Source organism: Adiantum capillus-veneris, chromosome 17 (genome assembly GCF_014529385.1).
Source record: "Adiantum capillus-veneris isolate H3 chromosome 17, ASM1452938v2, whole genome shotgun sequence".
Lineage (NCBI taxonomy): Eukaryota > Viridiplantae > Streptophyta > Polypodiopsida > Polypodiales > Pteridaceae > Adiantum > Adiantum capillus-veneris.
The window spans coordinates 142449348-142470217 of NC_140947.1; the positions used below are offsets into that span (position 1 = coordinate 142449348).

Below are 20870 nucleotides of genomic sequence, written 5' to 3' on the forward strand. Positions count from 1 at the left end.
CATATATGTAGATGACCTTATTATTGTGGGTGACAATGCTATGGAGATTGACCATGTGAAGGGTCTTCTCAAACAGGAGTTTGAAATGAAAGATTTGGGTGAGTTGCGCTACTTTCTTGGCATTGAGGTGATCAGGACTCCAGAGGGTGTATGGCTGTCACAGAGACAGTATGCTTTGGACATGTTGTCAAAGTATGGTATGGCTGATTGTAAGCCAATTTCTATTCCCTTGGATGTGAATGCAAAGCTGAGTGCAGAGAAGGGTGATGTTGTTGAGGATGTCAAGATGTACAGGAAGATTGTGGATAGTCTAATCTACTTGACTATCACGAGGCCAGACTTGAGCTACACAGTAGGCTTGGAGAGTCAGTTCATGAAGCTTCCGAGGAAGCCACATTTGGATGGAGTACGACGCACACTTCGGTATGTGCAAGGGACTCTTGACTACACATTGTTCTATGCAACAGATGCGCCATTAGCATTGTATGGGTATACAGATGCAGATTGGGTAGGTAGCATTGTTGATAGGAGATCTACGAGTGGCTTCATGTTCTCTTTTGGGAGTGCTGTTGTTACTTGGAGCAACAAAAAGCAGCCTACGGTTGCTTTATCGAGCACAGAGGCAGAGTACAGAGGTGCAGCAGTTGCGGCGTGCGAGGTAGCTTGGCTACGCACATTACTTGAGGACTTGGGAGTGCAGGTGGACCAGCAGATTGTCATCCATTGTGACAACCTCAGCAACATGCAGTTGGCTAGGAACCCAGTGTTCCATGCCAGGACCAAGCACATAGAGGTCCATTACCACTACGTTCGAGAATGAGTGTTGGCGGGCGACATCGACTTGGTCTACGTCAGCACAGAGGAGCAGATAGCGGATATCTTTACCAAGGCCCTCGGAGCTGAGAAGCTTCAATGTTTCCGGACTATGCTTGGACTCTGCGACATGCAGAGCTCGAGGGGGAGTGTTGAGATGTCAAGCTCTACATCTTGACTTGGCATCCACTACGGGTCTTGGCCGCTTACGGCATTTACTCACTAGCATGTTAGGTGACCGACACGGAGGATCTCTGCCAGTGATTCTACAGCTGGGTGGACTACACTTATAGTGCCAGCCTAGTACGCTTCTAGCGAGTTCACACTTAGTGACCGCATGTACATATGTGCTACTTTTCAGTTTTAGCACTTAGTCCTTTTGTACTCTCTTTTCTGTGCGAAGAAGAAGAAGAAGCTTTCCATCTCTGTGTGCTTTGTGCTTGTCTTGTGTAGCTCTCTTGCATCCTCATTCTTTACAATTTGTTGATGCAGATGAGCTGCTTGATGAAGACAGTCATAGACTAGAATTTGTGACAGTTACAGAGCCGGTTGTAGGGCCAGATGTGCATCCAGAGACTAGCTGTGGAGTTGGCAAATATTGGCACGAGGTTAATGTTCCAAAGACACTTTGGGCTATAAGAAGAACTGAGCCTGGTCGAAAGATGACTTGCTTTGGGATGGTTGATAATCAGAGTGTTAGATGTGCACGATACATCAATGAAGGGAATGACGATGTCACACGTGGAACTGCTGCTCCATGCTTTTGGGGACGCAGAAAGTATCCTGCCTCTGGTTCAAATCCAGGTGGTTTAGTGGAAGGTTTTGTGTGGTTTTGCAACTCCAATAACATGCATACATAGTGAATACATGAAATGATTGTAGGGGCTCCAGGGCCAGCACCAGGTGTTTGGCCTGTAGCGCAGGGAACACAATTGTTGCCAGTTGAGGTGGAGCACTTGCAAGAAAATGGATGGTAGTGGTTTGCAATCAAGAAATAGTGTTCCCAGTGCCTTCCGTCCTAGGTATAGGGATGGGAAGATTGTTAAGTGGAGATCAAAGCTGACAAAAGATTTTCATACAAGGATTGCTTTGGGGAGCACACTTGAAGCAAAATTGGTGAAAGAAGTGATTATTGTGTGCAATGAAACACATGTTTTCTATGTCAGTACAGAGGGGTCCAAGGCAAAGGGGATAACATACTCATTGACAATCTCTGATTTTCCACGATGCACATGCGCGGACTTCCAAAAGAGAGAATAAAAAAAACAGACCTACGTGCCGTGCAAACACATGTACTATGTATTTCTTCATATTCTTGGGTTAGACTCACATGCCCATGAATTCATGCACCAGGCTGCTTTATCCAAGGTAGAAATTTTTCAGGCTCTGGGGGGCACTAGGGCAGCTGTGCGTCCTTAGGATACTTACACAACATGATGTTCAAATTATATATTGTACACCGTTGCGGTAGTTTTTTGTGGGCATTTACATTAACTATCAATCACCATCCTAGGAGTTTTTAGGTTGCAATTTTGAAATTTTAGGGAAATGTCGAACGTAAGGCTTCGAACACATAAACTTTCCATGTATTTAATATATTGTTGTCGTTTTTTGTTGGCATTTGGATTTACTACCAGCTTCTATCCTAGGAGTTGATAATTTTTGCATCTTTTGGCTTTGCCTTGTAAGGAATTGCGTGAGTTCAGTTCCTTAGTATGCTCTCGACTATATTTTGTTAAAAATTATAGGTCGTCAATAGCATTTTGTTTAAATGTCTATACTGTTTTTGCATTACTTACCAACAATCGTGGTAAGGGAGTTCATGGTTTTGAATATATTGGCTTTACCTTGTACGACAACACAGTTCTAAATCATATGGGTTTACCTCGTAAGAGGCACGGTAAACTATTAATTTATTTCCTTGGAAACTATTGGTCATCAACAAATATGTGTCTAAATGTTTTCAATGTCTTTGCTCGATTTAGTGCTCACTCAGATTTCTCGTTGCAGTAGTTTTTTGTGGGCATTTACGTTAACTATCAATCACCATCTTAGGAGTTTTTAGGTTGCAATTTTGAATTTTTGGGATACGTCGAACATATAAGGCTTCGAACACATAAACTTTCCATGTATTTAGTATATTGTGGTCGTTTTTTGTTGGCATCTAGATTTACTATCAGCTTTTATCCTAGGAGTTGACAATTTTTGCATCTTTTGGCTTTACCTTGTAAGGAATTGCGTGAGTTCAGTTACTTAGTATGCTCTCAACTATATTTTCTTAAAAATTATAGGTCATCAATAGCACTGTGTTTGAATGTCTACACTGTCTTTGCATTCACTACCAACAACCGTGGTAAGAGAGTGGTAAGAGAGTTCATGGTTTTGAATATATTGGCTTTACCTTATACGACAACATAGTTCTAAATCATATGGGTTTACCTCGTCAGAGGCACTGTAAACTACCAATTTATTTCCTTGGAAACTATTGGTCATCAACAAATATGTGTCTAAATATTTTCAATGTCTTTGCTCGATTTAGTGCTCACTCGAATTTGATCGCTATATGAATCCTTTGGGTTTTCTTTGGAAACTATTGGTCATCAACAAATATGTGTCTAAATGTTTTCAATGTCTTTGTATTTGTTTGCTCGGTTTAGTGCTCGCTCGGATTTGCTCACTCGGAGATTGGGATTCTTCACGCCCAAGCGCTAGCGCCCACAAATCATTTGTGCGTGTGTGTGTACTGTGGGTGAATTGCGAGGGCCAGCGCTCAGTAGGGGGCATTGGGCTACCTACCAGAGAGAGGGTGATCTCTCTCTCATCTCTCTCTCTCTCTCTCTCTCTCTCTCTCTCTCTCTCTCTCTCTCTCTCTCTCTCTCTCTCTCTCTCTCTCTCTCTCTCTCTCTCTCTCTCTCTCTCTCTCTCTCTCTCTCTCTCTCTCCCTCCCCATCCATCCTGCATGTGAGGATGCTCTCGCTCCTGCCTGCGAGAGTGGAGGTGATATTGGAATTGGCCTTCTTTTGCAGTGAAGCCTCAACACATAATTATAAGCCTACCTGCGCCTTCCCCTCGTAGCGATCATAACAGCTTTGTGTGCAACAAGACCTAGTGGCCAGCTGAACAGTATGTCCAGCTTCAACTACCTTACTCATCTCGTTTCTGCAGGCGCAACTAGTTATGGCTAGCATTATGCTGCTCCAAGTACTTATAGCTCATGCAGATTCAACAACCCGGTGCCCTCGACCATCCTTCAATGTTCATGGAAATGATATGCAGCAGGTCCCCATGCCTAATATGGAAAAGCATAGAGACGGTTACACGCACACACAGAGACGCAGTACGTGAATAGGCACAGTCGTTCGATTCATTGAGAAATAGAGGTTGCTACAGATGCGAAGGGGTGCACACATGTCAAAGCCTTTACCGCTTATGTTTCAACATCCCCCCTTAAGCCTAATGGCTTTGACAGGAAGGACGAAGTGTGTGTCTGCTGGTAGTTGATGCAAAACTAAGATGAAAGACTTGATTGACATCTTGTTAAATTGTTGGAGCCGCTTCAATGTAGTTACTCTCCTTCATCTTGCAGGGAGGCAGATTGGGTTGTTGAAATGGTTTGAATTTTTCTCAAACATTAGCACTAGATGCTTGAACTTGTTTTTCTACATTTCCCCCCCTCAAGTGAGAGGATCCAGTGAAGGTGGAAGTGAGTGGGGGCTACCCATCTATAGGCGCAACGGGGTGGTTGTTGCTTTGATCCTAGATACTCCCGTGCATGCGGGAAAACAAGGGGTTTCCTTGCTATTGAGGGGAGCTGGAGGCGAGGTTTGGGATGAGGCAACAAGGGAATGGGTGTGTTGTCGAAAAAAAAGAAAATGTGAAGCCCAGGGATCCAAGGTGAGGCTGAGGAATTAAGTGTTGTAGAGGGTGGAGAGGCAGCCTTATAGGTTGAAGCAAGAGAGGGTGGTTGGAAGAAAAAGGCAGAGGTGGGTTGGCGCTCAAGAGCTGGGAAATTAGAGGTAAGGGCTCCGGCCACTGAAAAGTAAACTAAGACATAAAAAGTAAACTCGGACACATCAAACAGCTGAGCGCCTTTTTGATCTTCGCGTCTCACTTCCCGCCCGTCGATCCCACGGCTCCCACATCATTCAATTCTCTGTGTTACTTAGTCCTGAGGCAAGGTGAGGGTATAGATTTGCTGGTGAAGCATGGCTACCAAAGAGGACGGGTTTCATGGAAATTGGCGAGGGTGTGCTCACTTTGCTGGTTAAAGAGGTTTCTATAAATTTTAAAGGTAGAGTCATACCTTCACATGCACAAAGTGCTTTCCCTACTCGAGGGTCAGAGGAGACTGAATAGGAGGCTCACCTATTGAAATGGTTAAGGGCTGCAATATTACAGGGGTGCAATGCTTGCCCTACAACACGAGGGTCAAAGGCCGATGGTGCACCAAGAAGAGGTTCACTGGTTTCTTCAATGGTTGGTTTCGCTTGGCCTCTAGGGTTAGAGGCTGCTTTAATTGAGGCTTGCCCATTTCATGGGTCAGAGGCCTTTGCTTGAATGGCTTGCCCACGGGACGGGTCAGAGGTCAATATCTGCTTCGATGGCAGAAGTAGAACAGCACTGTACGCATGCCCGTGCGAAGGAGGGTCATATGCGACTTCATAAGTGTTGCAGGCTTGCGGTTGCGCCCAGCCATCAGGATCAGAAAAGTAGTCACGGGCTAGGCGAGGAATTGCAGGGGTGCATGCCTCCTGATAGAGCATGGCGAGTGATGCATAATATTAATGCACGCGTATGATCAGGTCAATGCTATTGTTCGAACTACCTTACTCAGCTTATGATGGTTATCCTCAAGTAATGAAGCCAGCGGCTTCAATGCTAGTTGCTTGCACATTTAGAATAGAGTGTGAGGGGATTAGTGGCACACAACTCAATGTCGAGAAAAGGCATTGGGGAATATTGCCACTAGTGGAAGTCATGGGACGGATGGAGAGAAAATGAAATATAGAGAAAAGATTTCCACCAAAGAGAGAGAGAGAGAGAGAGAGAGAGAGAGAGAGAGAGAGAAACTTACTATGGATATATAGGCAAACCTTCGAAAAATTCTCGCTATATTTTTTACTTGATTTAAAATTATCATCGAGTACGTCTTTTTATTCAATGTAAGTTTCTCTCTCTCTAAATCTTTATCCCAACCGCCACTCTATAGGGGTGTCTATTGATGTGGTAGCACAATTTTGGGTGAATGGATGTGACATTTATTAGCATTTGTTGGAGGGAGCTTTTTGCATAAGATTAACGAATCTAGCACAAAGTTCATAGAGAGAGCTTTTTCAATAAATTTGTCAACGTGCCCATTTTTCGTAAAAAGCTCCCTCCAATCCCCTACTTAATGCATCTAACTCATCATTTTTGGTGCAATCAAATCTTCAACATTACCATTAGAAGCACCTAAAAGCATTGCAAGTTCAAAATCAGCATAAAAATGCACAGGCACTTGAGAAGCTTAAATTGGAATCTTTCAGCAATAATTCTTTGGGTGAATCTAGTCAGAGTGTCCATTTATCACCAAAGGTTGAAAAGAGTGTTAGGTTTGCAAGTGATTTTGCATCCAGCAGTCTTGATCGTTTCTAAGATTCGGTCCGGAGGAGCACTTTTTGAGACTGTGGCTAGTCATTATGTCTGCATAGTCTTTTGTGAGGGTCATGTGTGAGGTTTTTTGAAGCCATTTGCAATTGACGAGCATTGTTTGTAGCAAGAGTATCATTGAATGGGGGTGTTGCTTCATCATCAACCTTGCTCAAGGTCTCTATATAATTGTATAAGATTCTCTCTCTCTCTCTCTCTCTCTCTCTCTCTCTCTCTCTCTCTCTCTCTCTCTCTCTCTCTCTCTCTCTCTCACACACACACACACACACACACACACACACACACATACACACTCTCATAACATGGGATGAGCTGGAGGAATCACTGGAATAGTGTCGGGTTATACACAAATTCCATAAAAACATCAAAACATTAAAATACCATTACTCCATAGTAGCTTTTTGCTAGCATTCTCAAGGTCAAAATTTCATACTAGCAATATTTCCAGGGCATGTCTCGGTTTCTATTCATGAATATAGCTGTATGTGATGGTGTATGCAAAAAAAATCTGTCTCAGGAAGTTCTTTGTGTTAGGAAATAAGACGTACCTAAATAGATAATTGAGTAGATTACTTAATGGAGAGAGACAAATTTACATACATGAGATTATAGAGTAGAGTAGAGAGAGAGAGAGAGAGAGAGAGTACACGAGATATACGTGGTTCACCCAATGTGGGCTACGTCCAGGGTAAAGCATCCACTCAATGGCTTTAGTACTTCAAAACAAGAAGTAGTTTACAAAGGGATTATACCCTTAATGGAGCTCCCGCCTTGCTTCACTCTCACCACCTCACACTCACCTTGTTGCATCAACTTCACACTATGAAATGTGTGTATAAATGGCCTCCTTTTATAGGCCAAAAGGGCTGCCCTCTCTCATGAGAGGCAGCCATGTGTAGCCGCCCTTGTGTAGATAAGTCTAAATCGGACCCTTCAATCCGCCCATGTGTGTGGCGGCCCTTGAGAAGACAAGTCCGCTTTTGAATTCGGCCACCGGCCACTGGCCGTTGACTTCCAACCACCGGCCATCGGCCAACTGACCAGTTGTTTTCTGACCACTTTCCGGTTGCCGCTCGGCCATAATATTCCGGAAAAAAGAAATATTCCGAAGAAGGAAAAAAAAAGTCTCGGGGGCTTCCGCCCCCGAGGCCCCTAAAGTTGCCCCTGGCTTTTGCCCGTGAAAATTTTGGTTTTCAGCGAGTGATTTTCCTTCACGCACGACGGCTTCTCCTCATAATAGGGGCCTTACAAATGTGCGCTTTTACCATAGAAGATTACAAGGTAAATCAGGCTCCATACTTAACAATCTCCCACTTGGAGACTAATCTCAAAACCAAACCTGTGACTACTTTCCATCCTGACTTCTTATCCTTGAATGCCAATTGAGGATGAGCAAAAGCTCAACTTCTCCTTGTTGACCACCTTTGTAAACATGTCTACAGGATTTTCACTTGTATGCACCTTTCCTAGCTTTAGTTGTCCCTCTTCCAAAAGAGTGCATATGAAGTGATATCTCACTTCAATGTGCTTTGTCCTTGAATGAAAGGCTGAGTTCTTTGCAAGATGGATAGAGCTTTGTCTATCACTGTAAAAGACACAATTTTCTTCTTTGTCTATCCCTACTGCTTAAGATTTTACCATCTTCAGGATTCCATAGGCAATACCGAAAGTCACCTTCTCCATAGCCAATGAAGAAACACTTTTTGGACTTTGCATCTAGATTTGATCTTAGGCTTCTATCTACGTGCATGAAAGCCTCACACCCAAACACTTTGAGAAATGCATAATTCACCGGTTTACTTGTCCATGCCTCTTCTGGAACTCCCCCATCCAATGCTGTTGAGGGTGACCGATTGATTAAGTACACAGACGTACTTATAGCTTCTGCCCAAAGCTCAAGCGGTAGGCCAGCATGTAGCCGCATGCTTCGTGCTCGCTCCATGATTGTCTTGTTCATCCTTTCCAAAATCCCATTTTGTTGAGGTGTACTTGGGGTTGTCCTTTGCCTCCGAATGCCATTGTTAGCACAAAAGCTTTCAAAATCTTGGCTGCAATATTCACCTCCATTGTCGGATCTGAGGCATTTAACCTTGGTACCTGTTTCATTCTCCACAAAGGCTTTCCATCTTTGAAATATGGAAAATACATCAGACTTATTCTTCATGACATAAACCCATGTTTTTCTAGTCGCATCGTCTATGAATGTTACATAGTACAATGAGCCACCAAGTGATGGTGTACTTGCAGGACCCCAAACATCAAAATGAACCAACTCAAGTTTTTTATTTTTTCTTTCATTTCCTAATTTTTGAAATTTCACCCTCTTTTGTTTACCATAAACACAATCTTCACAGAACTGTAAGTCCACTTCTTTCAAACCTGGTAGAAGCTTCTTTGTTTGGAGGATTTGCATTCCTTTGGCACTCATATGCCCAAGCCGGTATTGCCACACTGCACTGTCAATTTGTGTAGTTGCTGCACAAGCTGAAGGTTGCATGCTAACAGTACACAAGTAAAGTGTACCGACCTTTTCTCCTTTGGCAACCACCAAAGATCCCCTAGAGATCTTCCACCGTTTGTTTCCAAATGCAATGTTGTGACCTTCATCATCTAATTGTCCTGTAGAGATCAAATTTTTGCGAAGAGAAGGAACATGCCTAACATCTTTAAGCTTCCATTCATTTCCATTAGCAGTTTTGACAGAAACTGTACCTTTGCCGACAATCTCACAAGCTTCATCATCTCCCGAGTATACATACCCAAAATTACCTTTGGTGTAATCTTAGAAATATTGCTTGTGTGGTGTCTCATGGAATGAAGCCCCGGAATCTACTATCCAGGAATTAGACACATTGTCTAATGAGAGAATTAGAGCATCTTGCTCCACTTTACCTGCCACATTGGCCTCCGATGTTGGCTTGTTGTCTTGAGACTCTGACTCCTTCTTCTTCTTGGACCAAAAATCCTTCTTGACATGGCCCTTCTTGCCGCAGTTCCAACATTCAAGAACTGACTTTGTGCGTGACTTGCTCCGCCTTGAGCAATCACGAACCTTTTGGTTTTTGAACCTCTCCTTAGGCCTTCCTCTTGTTTCTACTGACATTGCAGCACTTGATGATTCTCCTGTGCTTCTCCTTTGTATTTCCTTGCTTAGGAGAACACCCACAACATCATCAAACTTAAGAGTATTTGTGCCAGAAATAGAATTACTTACAGCCATCACAAGGCTGTCCCAACTATCCGGTAGAGATGATAGTATAAGGAGAGCTCGCACTTCGTCCTCAAAATTGATTTTCACCGATCGAAGTTGACTTATGTTTGTGTTAAAGTCATTTAGGTGTTCTGCAACCGAACCATTCTCTACCATCTTTAGATTGAACAAGCGCTTCATAAGAAATACCTTATTGGATGCTGATGGTTTCTCGTAGAAGTCGTCAAGTGACTTCATCAAGTCCTCCGTGGTCTTCATCTCTGAAACATTGAAGGCCACCGTTGACGCTAAGCTTAACCGGATTGTTCCTAGTGCCTTTCGATCAAGGACAATCCATGCTTCATCTGCCATCGTTGCGGGCTTCTTTGCAAGACCGCCTAGTGGAAAATAGAGGTCCTTCTGGTAGAGATAGTCTTCAATTTGCATCTTCCAATGTTGGTAGTTTTTGCCATTGAACTTCTCAATCTTGAGCTTCCCTTCCTCCGCCATAACTCCCACTCAATTCAAGGAATCCTTTCCTTGGGATAATTTAGCTACGAGCAAACCTTGCTCTGATACCAGTTGTTAGGAAATAAGACGTAGCTAAATAGATAATTGAGTAGATTACTTAATGGAGAGAGACAAATTTACATACACGAGATTATAGAGTAGAGAGAGAGAGAGAGAGTACACACGATATACGTGGTTCACCCAATGTGGGCTACGTCCATGGGAAAGCAGCCACTCAATGGCTTTAGTACTTCAAAACAAGAAGTAGTTTACAAAGGGATTATACCCTTAATGGAGCTCCCGCCTTGCTTCACTCTCACCACCTCACACTCACCTTGTTGCATCAACTTCACACTATGAAATGTGTGTAGAAATGGCGTCCTTTTATAGGCCAAAAGGGGTACCCTCTCTCATGAGAGGCAACCATGTGTAACCGCCCTTGTGTAGATAAGTCCAAATCGGACCCTTCTGTAACATTTTAATGGCCTAAAATCTCATTTGTAGCGGAAATTAGCATGAACATAGTGGGCATTTCATTAGAATAGATTCCTAATGAGAATTACAAGAGTGCTTGGGTTAAGAGAAACAACAAAAAGCATAACACCTAGTTAGATAGCATCGACAATACTTTCAAAAGAGAGAGTAATTAAGCTATTGACAACAGTTGAGGACCGGATTTGCATGGAGCCGGTCCCCCCTCCAAAAGGCTTTGTATTATGGTTTCTCCCATCAAGAGAGACATTGTACAATACAATTCTTTGTGTTCCTTCAAGACTAGCTAGTGCAATGAAGATGGAAGCTTCATACACCAAGCAAAACACTTAATCAAACACAACTTGAATTATCCCCGTTCTCAGACCCAAGACCTCACACACCTTCGAAGATGGTGAGAGCTAGCAGGGTATGAGAGTAGATTGAGAGGAAAAAGAAGTATCTTACGAGAAAGAAGTACATCTCCTCACATAATCACTCATATTAGCATAGCTTAGCTTAGTAATTAGCTTGGTAGAGAAGATGAGCATGCATTGAAGCTTGGCTCTTGGTTGGATTTGCATCCACATGCCAAGAGAGTGTTGATGTAGGCTTCTATCTCACAAGCTTGGAGTAGGTGATGAGCTCTCCATTAAAGCTTGGGAGGAGATAGAGTATTTTTTCCTTCACACATGGTCAAGTGTGAGAGTGTGAGAGTGAATGCCAAGCAAAAATCAGCCCCCCCTCTCTCTTGGGCGAGCCCTAGCTGCTAAGTTAGGCTGGCTTTTTCCTCATTGGACCTCCCCAGGTCAAGCCAATAGGAATTAAGCAGCATAAGTGATAGCCTTCTGACATGTGTCCCCCTTTCCCCTTTTGTGAGAGCTTTAGATAATTAAATAATTAAACTAAACTCTCATTGGACCCCTTTGCCTCCTGGCCAATAGGAATCAGGCAAGCCATGGGGCTCCTGAATGCTCATTGGACCCCTTGGGAGACTGCCCAATAGTCTTCTAGGACACTTAATTCTTATTGGTTTCTTTTATTAAATGTTTTTAAATTAATTAAACTAGATTTACTCTAGCTTAATTCTCATTGGTCCACTTCAAGGGTCTTCCAATAGGAATTGGGCACACCTTGTGGGCATCTGGCCTAGAGAGCTGACATGTGTCCCTCATTCCCTTTGTGTAAAGGGAGCCTGTGTGTGTGTGTGTGGCTTTCTCTCTCATCCCCTAGCTTTGGGGCTCGCCCCCTCCCATGTAGGGATATGCAAAGACTTTTTGAGCTCACACTAAGCATCCAATTTTCCCTAGGGTTGACCTTTGGACACAACCTTTGAATTTTGGAACCTTAGCATTTTGGAAGTCTTAATGGGCTGAACCTTAGGGTCTTTTTGGCCCATTGTTTCACATGGCTCTTTTGCAGATGGCCCCCCCTTTGGATCCCTATTTTCCCTCCTTTGGATCCCTACTGTGGCCGGTCTGCTAACTTAACCAATATTCTAGCTTTTTCTCCCTTGGCACTTCCCCACATTAAATGATCAGTTTAATATGAGAAAATCATTTAGGAGAATTAGATATTGATTATTATGACATTACCTCTCTCTTGAAATCATAGTCGTCCTCGACTATGGTGTAGAGAAGATAAAGCATATGCATGAGTCCTTTTCTTAGCGGGTAGAGGATCCCTATGTTACCCTACGACATCATTCCATAATGGATGACTAGTCCATTTGGCGCTTGAGAGCCTGAGGCTGCCGCAAGCATGTCTGCACATTAGTCCTATCAGTATTCCATAGTAGAGTGACAAGCTCTACTTGGTGTTTGGGAGACGTCGTCTCCGCAAACTTGATCTAAGCATGCATACTACTTCATTTTTGTGCACAAATAAAGAAAAAGGGAGTCTTATAAGACAAAAAAATTTTTTCATTTTTAACATTTTGTACATTTGCTTACTCTTGGGAAGCATTGTAAGCATTGACAAGGTTTAGGTTATCCTTTAATTGTATGCCTTGCATCCATCTAGCATCTTCAAAAGGATAATTCTTAAACTTAATAAGATATCGTCTGATAGTCTTACCGCCTCTTAATACCTTGTCTTCATGTCGGAGAATGGACTCGGGCTGCAGCACCTCCTCGTGGTCCTCGATCTCCGGTGGGTCTTCAATAGTTGGTTCTTGAGGTGGCTCTCCTTTGTAAGGCTTTAAGAGGCTCACATGAAAAGCATTGTGTATGAGCCAATGATTGGGCAACTTAAGTTGATAGGCCATCTCATTGATTGGCCTAAGAATCTGGAAGGGACCATAGTACCTTTTTGCTAGTTTAGCATAGTACTTTTGGTGGCCCGTAGGATTCTTTCCCGTAGTGTGCCTTAATCGAGCCTTGGGAAACTTTAACAAGACCCAATCGTTTTCTTTAAAGGCTTGGGCTCTTCTGTGCTTGTCAGCAGCAGCCTTTTGCCTTTGCTGTGAGATAGAGATAGCATCCTTAATCTTTTGGAAAGATTCTTGTAGGTCTCGGCTATACTCATCTGCAGCGAAGATCTTCCCATGTACCTTAAGTAGCAAGGGACTTTTTGATCTTCCCTCAATTACCTCGAAAGGTGCTTTTCCTGTAGAAGTATGTACAGTGTTATTGTAAGCATACTCTACTAAGGGTAAGTACTTCTCCCATTGGGACCTTTGATCTACTTCCGTTACATAGGCTTTTAGTAGATCGAGAATAGTTAGGTTAGCTATTTCACTTTGGCCATCAGTTTGTGGATGATAGGCCGAAGAGAAGTTTAGCCTTGTTCCTAAATTCTCAAAGAGACCCTTCCAGAAATTACTGGTCATTCTAGGATCTCTATCCGACACTATGGACATTGGCAAGCCATGGTACTTGAAAATTTGTGAAATGAAGAGGGTTGCCATTTGATGGGCTTTGATAGTCTTTTTGACAGGTATAAAATGAGCTTGTTTACTGAACCTGTCTACTATCGTCCATATTCCCGTATTCCCATGGATAGACTTAGGCAATCCAAAGATAAAATCCATGGATATGCTCTCCCAAGGTGAATTAGGGAATGGCAAGGGTTGAAGCAATCCAAGTTGCTTCCCTCTATCAAATTTTGTCTTTTGACATACCACACATTTGGAAACATACTCATGTATGTTCACTTTCATGGTAGGCCAATAGAAATATGTTTCAATTCCCTTTAGGGTAGACTGAATCCCTCTATGCCCCGCATATGGGGGAGCATGAGATTCATACATTACTTTCTCACATAGTGAGTTAGTAACGCATAGTCTATTGCCATAGAGAAGATAACCATCTTGTAAAGTAAATGGTTCTTCTTTCTTCCCTAATGCAAGGGCTGAAATCACATCTCTAAAATCGGGATCAATAGCATACTCATCTATCATTAAAGATAGATCATTGTGAGTTGCTATGGAAACCGCATTCACTCTCGGTCGTCTTGAGAGTGCATCGGCTACTTGATTATGCTTGCCAGCAATGTGACAATATGAAAATGAAATTGCGAAAGGAAATTTGCCCACCTCATTTGTTTGTCGGAGAGCTTGGTCTGCGTCATGAAGTACTTAAGACTTTGGTGATCCGTTCGCAGAATGAAAGGAGTCCCCAATAAATAGTGCTTCCATGAGTCTAAGGCATGTAGAACTGCAAGGAGTTCCTTTTCGTATATGCCTAGAGCTTGCTCAACAGGGTCGAGCCTTCAACTCTCATAGCCTATGGCGTGCCCTTCTTGGAGCAGAACAGTCCCAAGGCAATCACCACAAGCATCACATTGGACCTCAAATGGTTTTGAGAGATCCGGTAGTGTAAGCACAGGTTGAGAGATAAGCTTTTCTTTAAGCTTTTCGAAAGCATTGTTCTCCTTAGCAGACCACGTATACCTAACATTTTTCTTTGTTAGGTCATGTAATGGTCCCGCAATTTGTGAGAACTTTTCTATGAAGCGTCTATAGTATGCACACATACCTATAAAGCTTCTTAGTTCATGAAGATTCCTTGGTTTAGGCCATCCTTTTATTACCTCTAACTTGGATGGATCCATTTGGATTCCATCTTGAGAGATAATGTGACCTAAATATTGAATCTCTTGCAAGAAAAATTCACTTTTCTTTCGATTAACATAAAGTTTATTCTCTCTTAAAACTTGAAATAGTACCTGGAGGTGTTGCTTGTGTTCCTCTAATGAATTAGAGTAGATGATAATATCATCAAAGAACACTCCAGTGAAGGTTCGATGAGGTCTGAACAGCTTCTCCATCAAGCGGTTAAATGTGGCTGGTGCATTAGTCAAGCCAAAAGGCATGACAATGTATTCGTAAAGACCAAATGTAGTACGAAATGCGGTCTTTACAATGTCTTGATCAACTATCCTTATTTGATGATAGCCACTTTTTAGGTCAATCCTACTGAAGTAGGTCGATCCTTGTAGCTTATCAAATAGGTCTTCTACCCGTGGAACGGGAAACCTATTCTTGATAGTGATCCTATTTAGTGCTCTATAGTCGACACACATACGATATGTGCCGTCTTTCTTTTGCACTAATAGCACAGGTGAGCAAAATGGAGATGAGCTAGGCCTAACCATGCCCTTCTCAACTAACTCATGCACTTGCCGCATAATCTCCTCTTGTTGAGCTTGAGAAACTCTATAAGGAGGTTTGTTAGGCGGTGAACTTCCTGGAAGAAGTTCAATTGCATGGTCGTCATTACCTCGTTTAGGAGGTAGCTCACAAGGGATGTCGTCAATAAAGACATCTTGAAACCCCTTGAGAAAATTGGATAACTCTAATTCCTTTTGGTTGCTTTTATTTTCTTTTGCTAAAGCATTAGGTTCATTTTGAGAATCTTTAACAAAAATCATGTACACGGAAATAGAGCTCTTTATTGACTTGTTGAAAGCTGGTGTATGTACAATGGGGATGGTGTTACCCATCTCCCTAGCATCTATATACATGTCCTTTTCCCTGAACTTAAAGGAGATTCTCCTTTCAGGAAATTTAACATGGGCAGCCAGACGGTCAAACCATGGTGCCCCTAGGATTACATCCTCATGCTTGAGAGGAGAGATAAAGAAGTCCTCTTTGTCCACATAGCCTTGGACATGAAGCCTCAATTTCCCGATTAAGGGAGTGACTGAAGCTTCTTGCCCCTTGAAGGCACTGTCTGCGGATAGGATATCTCCCATCTCGTAGGATTGTATGCCTAGCTTGGTGGCTAACTCCATAGATATAAAATTGTGAGTAGAACCAGGGTCAAAGAGAATAAAAGCATCATGTTCTCTTACCTTTCCCCAAGCATGGCATAGAGGAGATCCTTTGTGGTGAGTTTGGTGAATCTCCTCCTCTTGGATTTCAACCAAAGAAGCTCTAGGAGGATCTTGGCGGTTATTCTTTTGGGGACAAGCGCGGTACGCATGCCCTTGTTCGCCGCACTTGAAACACCGGTTATCTTTACGATAACGCTCAAGCTCTTCGGGAGAGAGTTTATTCTTTCCTTTGTAAACTCCCTTCTCTTTAGCTTTGTTGGAATTGCCCTTAGGAGACTTTTGGACATTGTCCTTCCCCTTAGGCTCATTGGAACCCTTGTTTTCCGGGGGCTTATTATTTCTTTTACCCCCCGTTTGGAAATTGATTCGCGAGGCCACCATAGTATGGTGTATTACCGCCGATATGGTACGTGGCCTTTGGGAGTTGACATACTCCGCCATTTCTTCGGTTAAGCCCGCACAAAATTGTTGCTTTTGCTCTCCAAAATCCAACTTTTTGAAGACAGTGGCTTTGAGTTGTAGGTCCCAAAACTTGTCTACATATTTGTGGATGGATTCATTGGGAGAGAGCTTTAAGCTTCGCCATTCGGTGAGTACTTTGTCTTTGGCATCGGTGGCCAATAACTGCTTCATAATGGAAGCTCGTAAAGCCTTCCATGTTCGTGGAGCTTCACCGTTGGCTCGTAGGCTAGACCACCATTGTCTGGCGGACTTTTGAAAGTGCATAGCTACATGGCGTAGCTTAGAGGACTCCGTGAAGCCCTCATCTCCAAACGCCGCATCGAATTGCTGGATAAAAGCCAAAACTTTGTCTGTAGCACCAAAGGTGCCATCATAGGTAAGGAAAGAGATGCTCTTCCCTCCCTCTTTGAATTTCTTCAGCTTGGACGACCTCTTCCATGCGGCATAGGATTTTCTATGGCCTCTTCTTTTTGATGGTTCAAAAGTTGCACCATCACTTTCTTCAGAAGATGAAGAATTTGAAGAAGGTGGAGAAGAGGGTGACCTCTTTCTCGCCTTTTTCTTGTCTTGATCTTTGTCGTCTTCACCATAGCTTTCATAAGAGGAAGAGGATGAAGAAGATGGAGAAGAGGGTGTCCTCTTTCTCGCCTTTTTCTTCTCTTGCTTTTTATCATCCCTCTTTGAATTATGGCGTGGAGAAGAGTGTGATGGTCTTCTCCGCTTTGGTGGTGATGGAGAGCGTTTAGCCCGCCGTCTTCGTGGAGCCATCTCCGCCGAGGTGGCGGGAGACTCGCTTCTTTCTCGTTCCTTCGGTGGAGGCTCTTGAGTTCTCCTTTGGGAAGGAGATGCATCATCAAGAAGTAAGTTCTTGAGCCCTTCATATGGATTCTCTTCTTCTTCCCGAATCGGAGAGAGACCTCTTTTGGTAGTCTCACAAGGAGGCTTCCTAGGTGTTCTCTCGTCATGGTGATGAGCTTGGAGAATCCCGTGAGCACGGAGCTGCCGTTGCACTTCACTTTGGAGAGATGGATTGCCCATGGCTTGTTGAAGCCTAGAAACAAGATAATTAACAAGCATTGAAGCATCATTAGTAGCTTGCTCATGAGCAAAATCAAAGTTATCAACATTAATTTCACTCTCTTTAATATTGTCAGCCATTCTAACAACTTTTAGGTGTAAACTTTTTAGGTGTACTTTGGCACTTCAAGCCCTAGTTGCTACTCCTCTTTACCCCTTTAGAAAAAGCACTCAAGCTACTGTACCCGCGGCTCGAATACCATTAATTGCAAGGAATAGAAGAGAGGGTCTTTCGACACCAAAACAGCACCGGCTCCTGTCAAGCTTCTAATAGCTCAATAGTGGTTAAGCCGTAGGCAAGCCCCGTAGGACTCCACTATTAAGACCATAGCTCTCGACGGTGATGCCCCGTTAACTGCACAAAGGCAGGCGCACTGAAAGGCTGAAAAATCCCTATTCTACTTACTCACAGGCAATTAATAATACCAACCATTTGTAGCTAGCTTGAGGACCTCCCTTCTTGAGCAAGAAAAGAGAAACCTTGTGCTCTGATACCAATGTAACATTTTAATGTCCTAAAATCTCATTTGTAGCGGAAATTAGCATGAACATAGTGGGCATTTCATTAGAATAGATTCCTAATGAGAATTACAAGAGTGCTTGGGTTAAGAGAAACAACAAAAAGCATAACACCTAGTTAGATAGCATCGACAATACTTTCAAAAGAGAGAGTAATTAAGCTATTGACAACAGTTGAGGACCGGATTTGCATGGAGCCGGTCCCCCCTCCAAAAGGCTTTGTATTATGGTTTCTCCCATCAAGAGAGACATTGTACAATACAATTCTTTGTGTTCCTTCAAGACTAGCTAGTGCAATGAAGATGGAAGCTTCATACACCAAGCAAAACACTTAATCAAACACAACTTGAATTATCCCCGTTCTCAGACCCAAGACCTCACACACCTTCGAAGATGGTGAGAGCTAGCAGGGTATGAGAGTAGATTGAGAGGAAAAAGAAGTATCTTACGAGAAAGAAGTACATCTCCTCACATAATCACTCATATTAGCATAGCTTAGCTTAGTAATTAGCTTGGTAGAGAAGATGAGCATGCATTGAAGCTTGGCTCTTGGTTGGATTTGCATCCACATGCCAAGAGAGTGTTGATGTAGGCTTCTATCTCACAAGCTTGGAGTAGGTGATGAGCTCTCCATTAAAGCTTGGGAGGAGATAGAGTATTTTTCCCTTCACACATGGTCAAGTGTGAGAGTGTGAGAGTGAATGCCAAGCAAAAATCAGCCCCCCCTCTCTCTTGGGCGAGCCCTAGCTGCTAAGTTAGGCTGGCTTTTTCCTCATTGGACCTCCCCAGGTCAAGCCAATAGGAATTAAGCAGCATAAGTGATAGCCTTCTGACATGTGTCCCCCTTTCCCCTTTTGTGAGAGCTTTAGATAATTAAATAATTAAACTAAACTCTCATTGGACCCCTTTGCCTCCTGGCCAATAGGAATCAGGCAAGCCATGGGGCTCCTGAATGCTCATTGGACCCCTTGGGAGACTGCCCAATAGTCTTCTAGGACACTTAATTCTTATTGGTTTCTTTTATTAAATGTTTTTAAATTAATTAAACTAGATTTACTCTAGCTTAATTCTCATTGGTCCACTTCAAGGGTCTTCCAATAGGAATTGGGCACACCTTGTGGGCATCTGGCCTAGAGAGCTGACATGTGTCCCTCATTCCCTTTGTGTAAAGGGAGCCTGTGTGTGTGTGTGTGGCTTTCTCTCTCATCCCCTAGCTTTGGGGCTCGCCCCCTCCCATGTAGGGATATGCAAAGACTTTTTGAGCTCGCACTAAGCATCCAATTTTCCCTAGGGTTGACCTTTGGACACAACCTTTGAATTTTGGAACCTTAGCATTTTGGAAGTCTTAATGGGCTGAACCTTAGGGTCTTTTTGGCCCATTGTTTCACATGGCTCTTTTGCAGATGGCCCCCCCTTTGGATCCCTATTTTCCCTCCTTTGGATCCCTACTGTGGCCGGTCTGCTAACTTAACCAATATTCTAGCTTTTTCTCCCTTGGCACTTCCCCACATTAAATGATCAGTTTAATATGAGAAAATCATTTAGGAGAATTAGATATTGATTATTATGACACCTTCAATCCGCCCATGTGTGGCCGCCCTTGAGAAGACAAGTCCGCTTTTGAATTCGGCCACTAGCCACCGACCATTGACTTCCGACCACCGGCCACCGACCGGTTGTTTTCCGACCACTTTTCGACCGCCGTCCGGCCATAATATTCCGGCGAAGGAAAAAAAAAGTCCCCTGATTTTTGGCCGTGAAAATTTTGGTTTTCGGCGAGTGATTTTCATTCACGCACGATGGCTTATCCTCATAATGGGGGCCTTACAAATGTGCGCTTTTACCATAGAAGATTACAAGGGAAATCAGGCTCCATACTTAACACTTTGGCCACCATTTTTCCCTCGGATAGCATATGAACACGGTCTTCACTTGACCTGTATGATGAAGATGATATGGTGTAATATCAAAGCTTAAAATAGGCTTTTTCTCCCCTTCTTGTATTCCATGTGCTTGGAATTTGCATAATGTTGTAATATTCCTTTTTAAATAAAAACTAGTTGTGCTCTTTGGGAATTCCCATTCTGGCCGATCACATGGAGGTGGTGAGACAATGTGGTGTTATTAACTGGACTCTAAATACATAATTCTAAATATAGTTACGTTACCTAATGGGCATTTACAATATTAAGCGTTAGCGGGTTGGCATGGTGCTATGCTCTGCATCCGCACTTTTGGTATATAAGAGGGACATGCATACACAAGGAGTGCACACAACGCTAACCATATACATGCACACAGTATAGCCTGCGTGCTACTCGCTGTAGAGTTACACTTTGCTGCTCTCGGCTATGGTAAGGAGAGTACTCTTATACAAATACTAAGGTAGACACAATCACTCACACTCACTTACACCAGCAAGCACAAGAGGCTCTGTATACCCGACGACCTTGCTATCTCGAGAAGAAGCTATCCGTGAGCAGTCTTAGCATTGAGGGATTTACTACAACCTACTTCACCGTAATATATGGCGACAAGTAATCAGGTAGGTAATTATACCTACTAGGATGAAATAGTGTCAATACCTGGACATTGACTCTTTTATGTACCTCAAATCTGCTTTGTTATTTTGGTGTGTTCCAAGTTATATAGAGCTACCTTTAAACATTGATTTACTAATCATGTGCTTTTAAACACTAAAAATATATTGCTATATGGATTTGGCTAAATTGTATAAGGTAAGAGCAAAAAAAAAGTCTCTGGCGGATACCACATGATAGTTCATGCATAATTTATGTACCATTTTGATTTCCAAATGTTGTAGAAATAGGGTTTGTACCTAATCTCGAATACTTCATGGTCATTAAGAAATAAGGTCCATTGCAAATCGGGTAGGGTATGA

The 20870-nt window shown here is 42.9% G+C and overlaps 1 protein-coding gene across 1 annotated transcript; it reads right to left on the bottom strand.

Moving 5' to 3' along the window:
• Positions 1 to 5345: 5345 nt before the first annotated feature.
• LOC147438222 (uncharacterized) lies at positions 5346 to 5576 on the bottom strand. Its single transcript, XM_086486146.1, has one exon. It carries the CDS (start codon positions 5574 to 5576, stop codon positions 5346 to 5348), a length of 231 nt encoding a protein of 76 aa, XP_086342272.1.
• Between the last annotated feature and the right edge of the window lie 15294 nt (positions 5577 to 20870).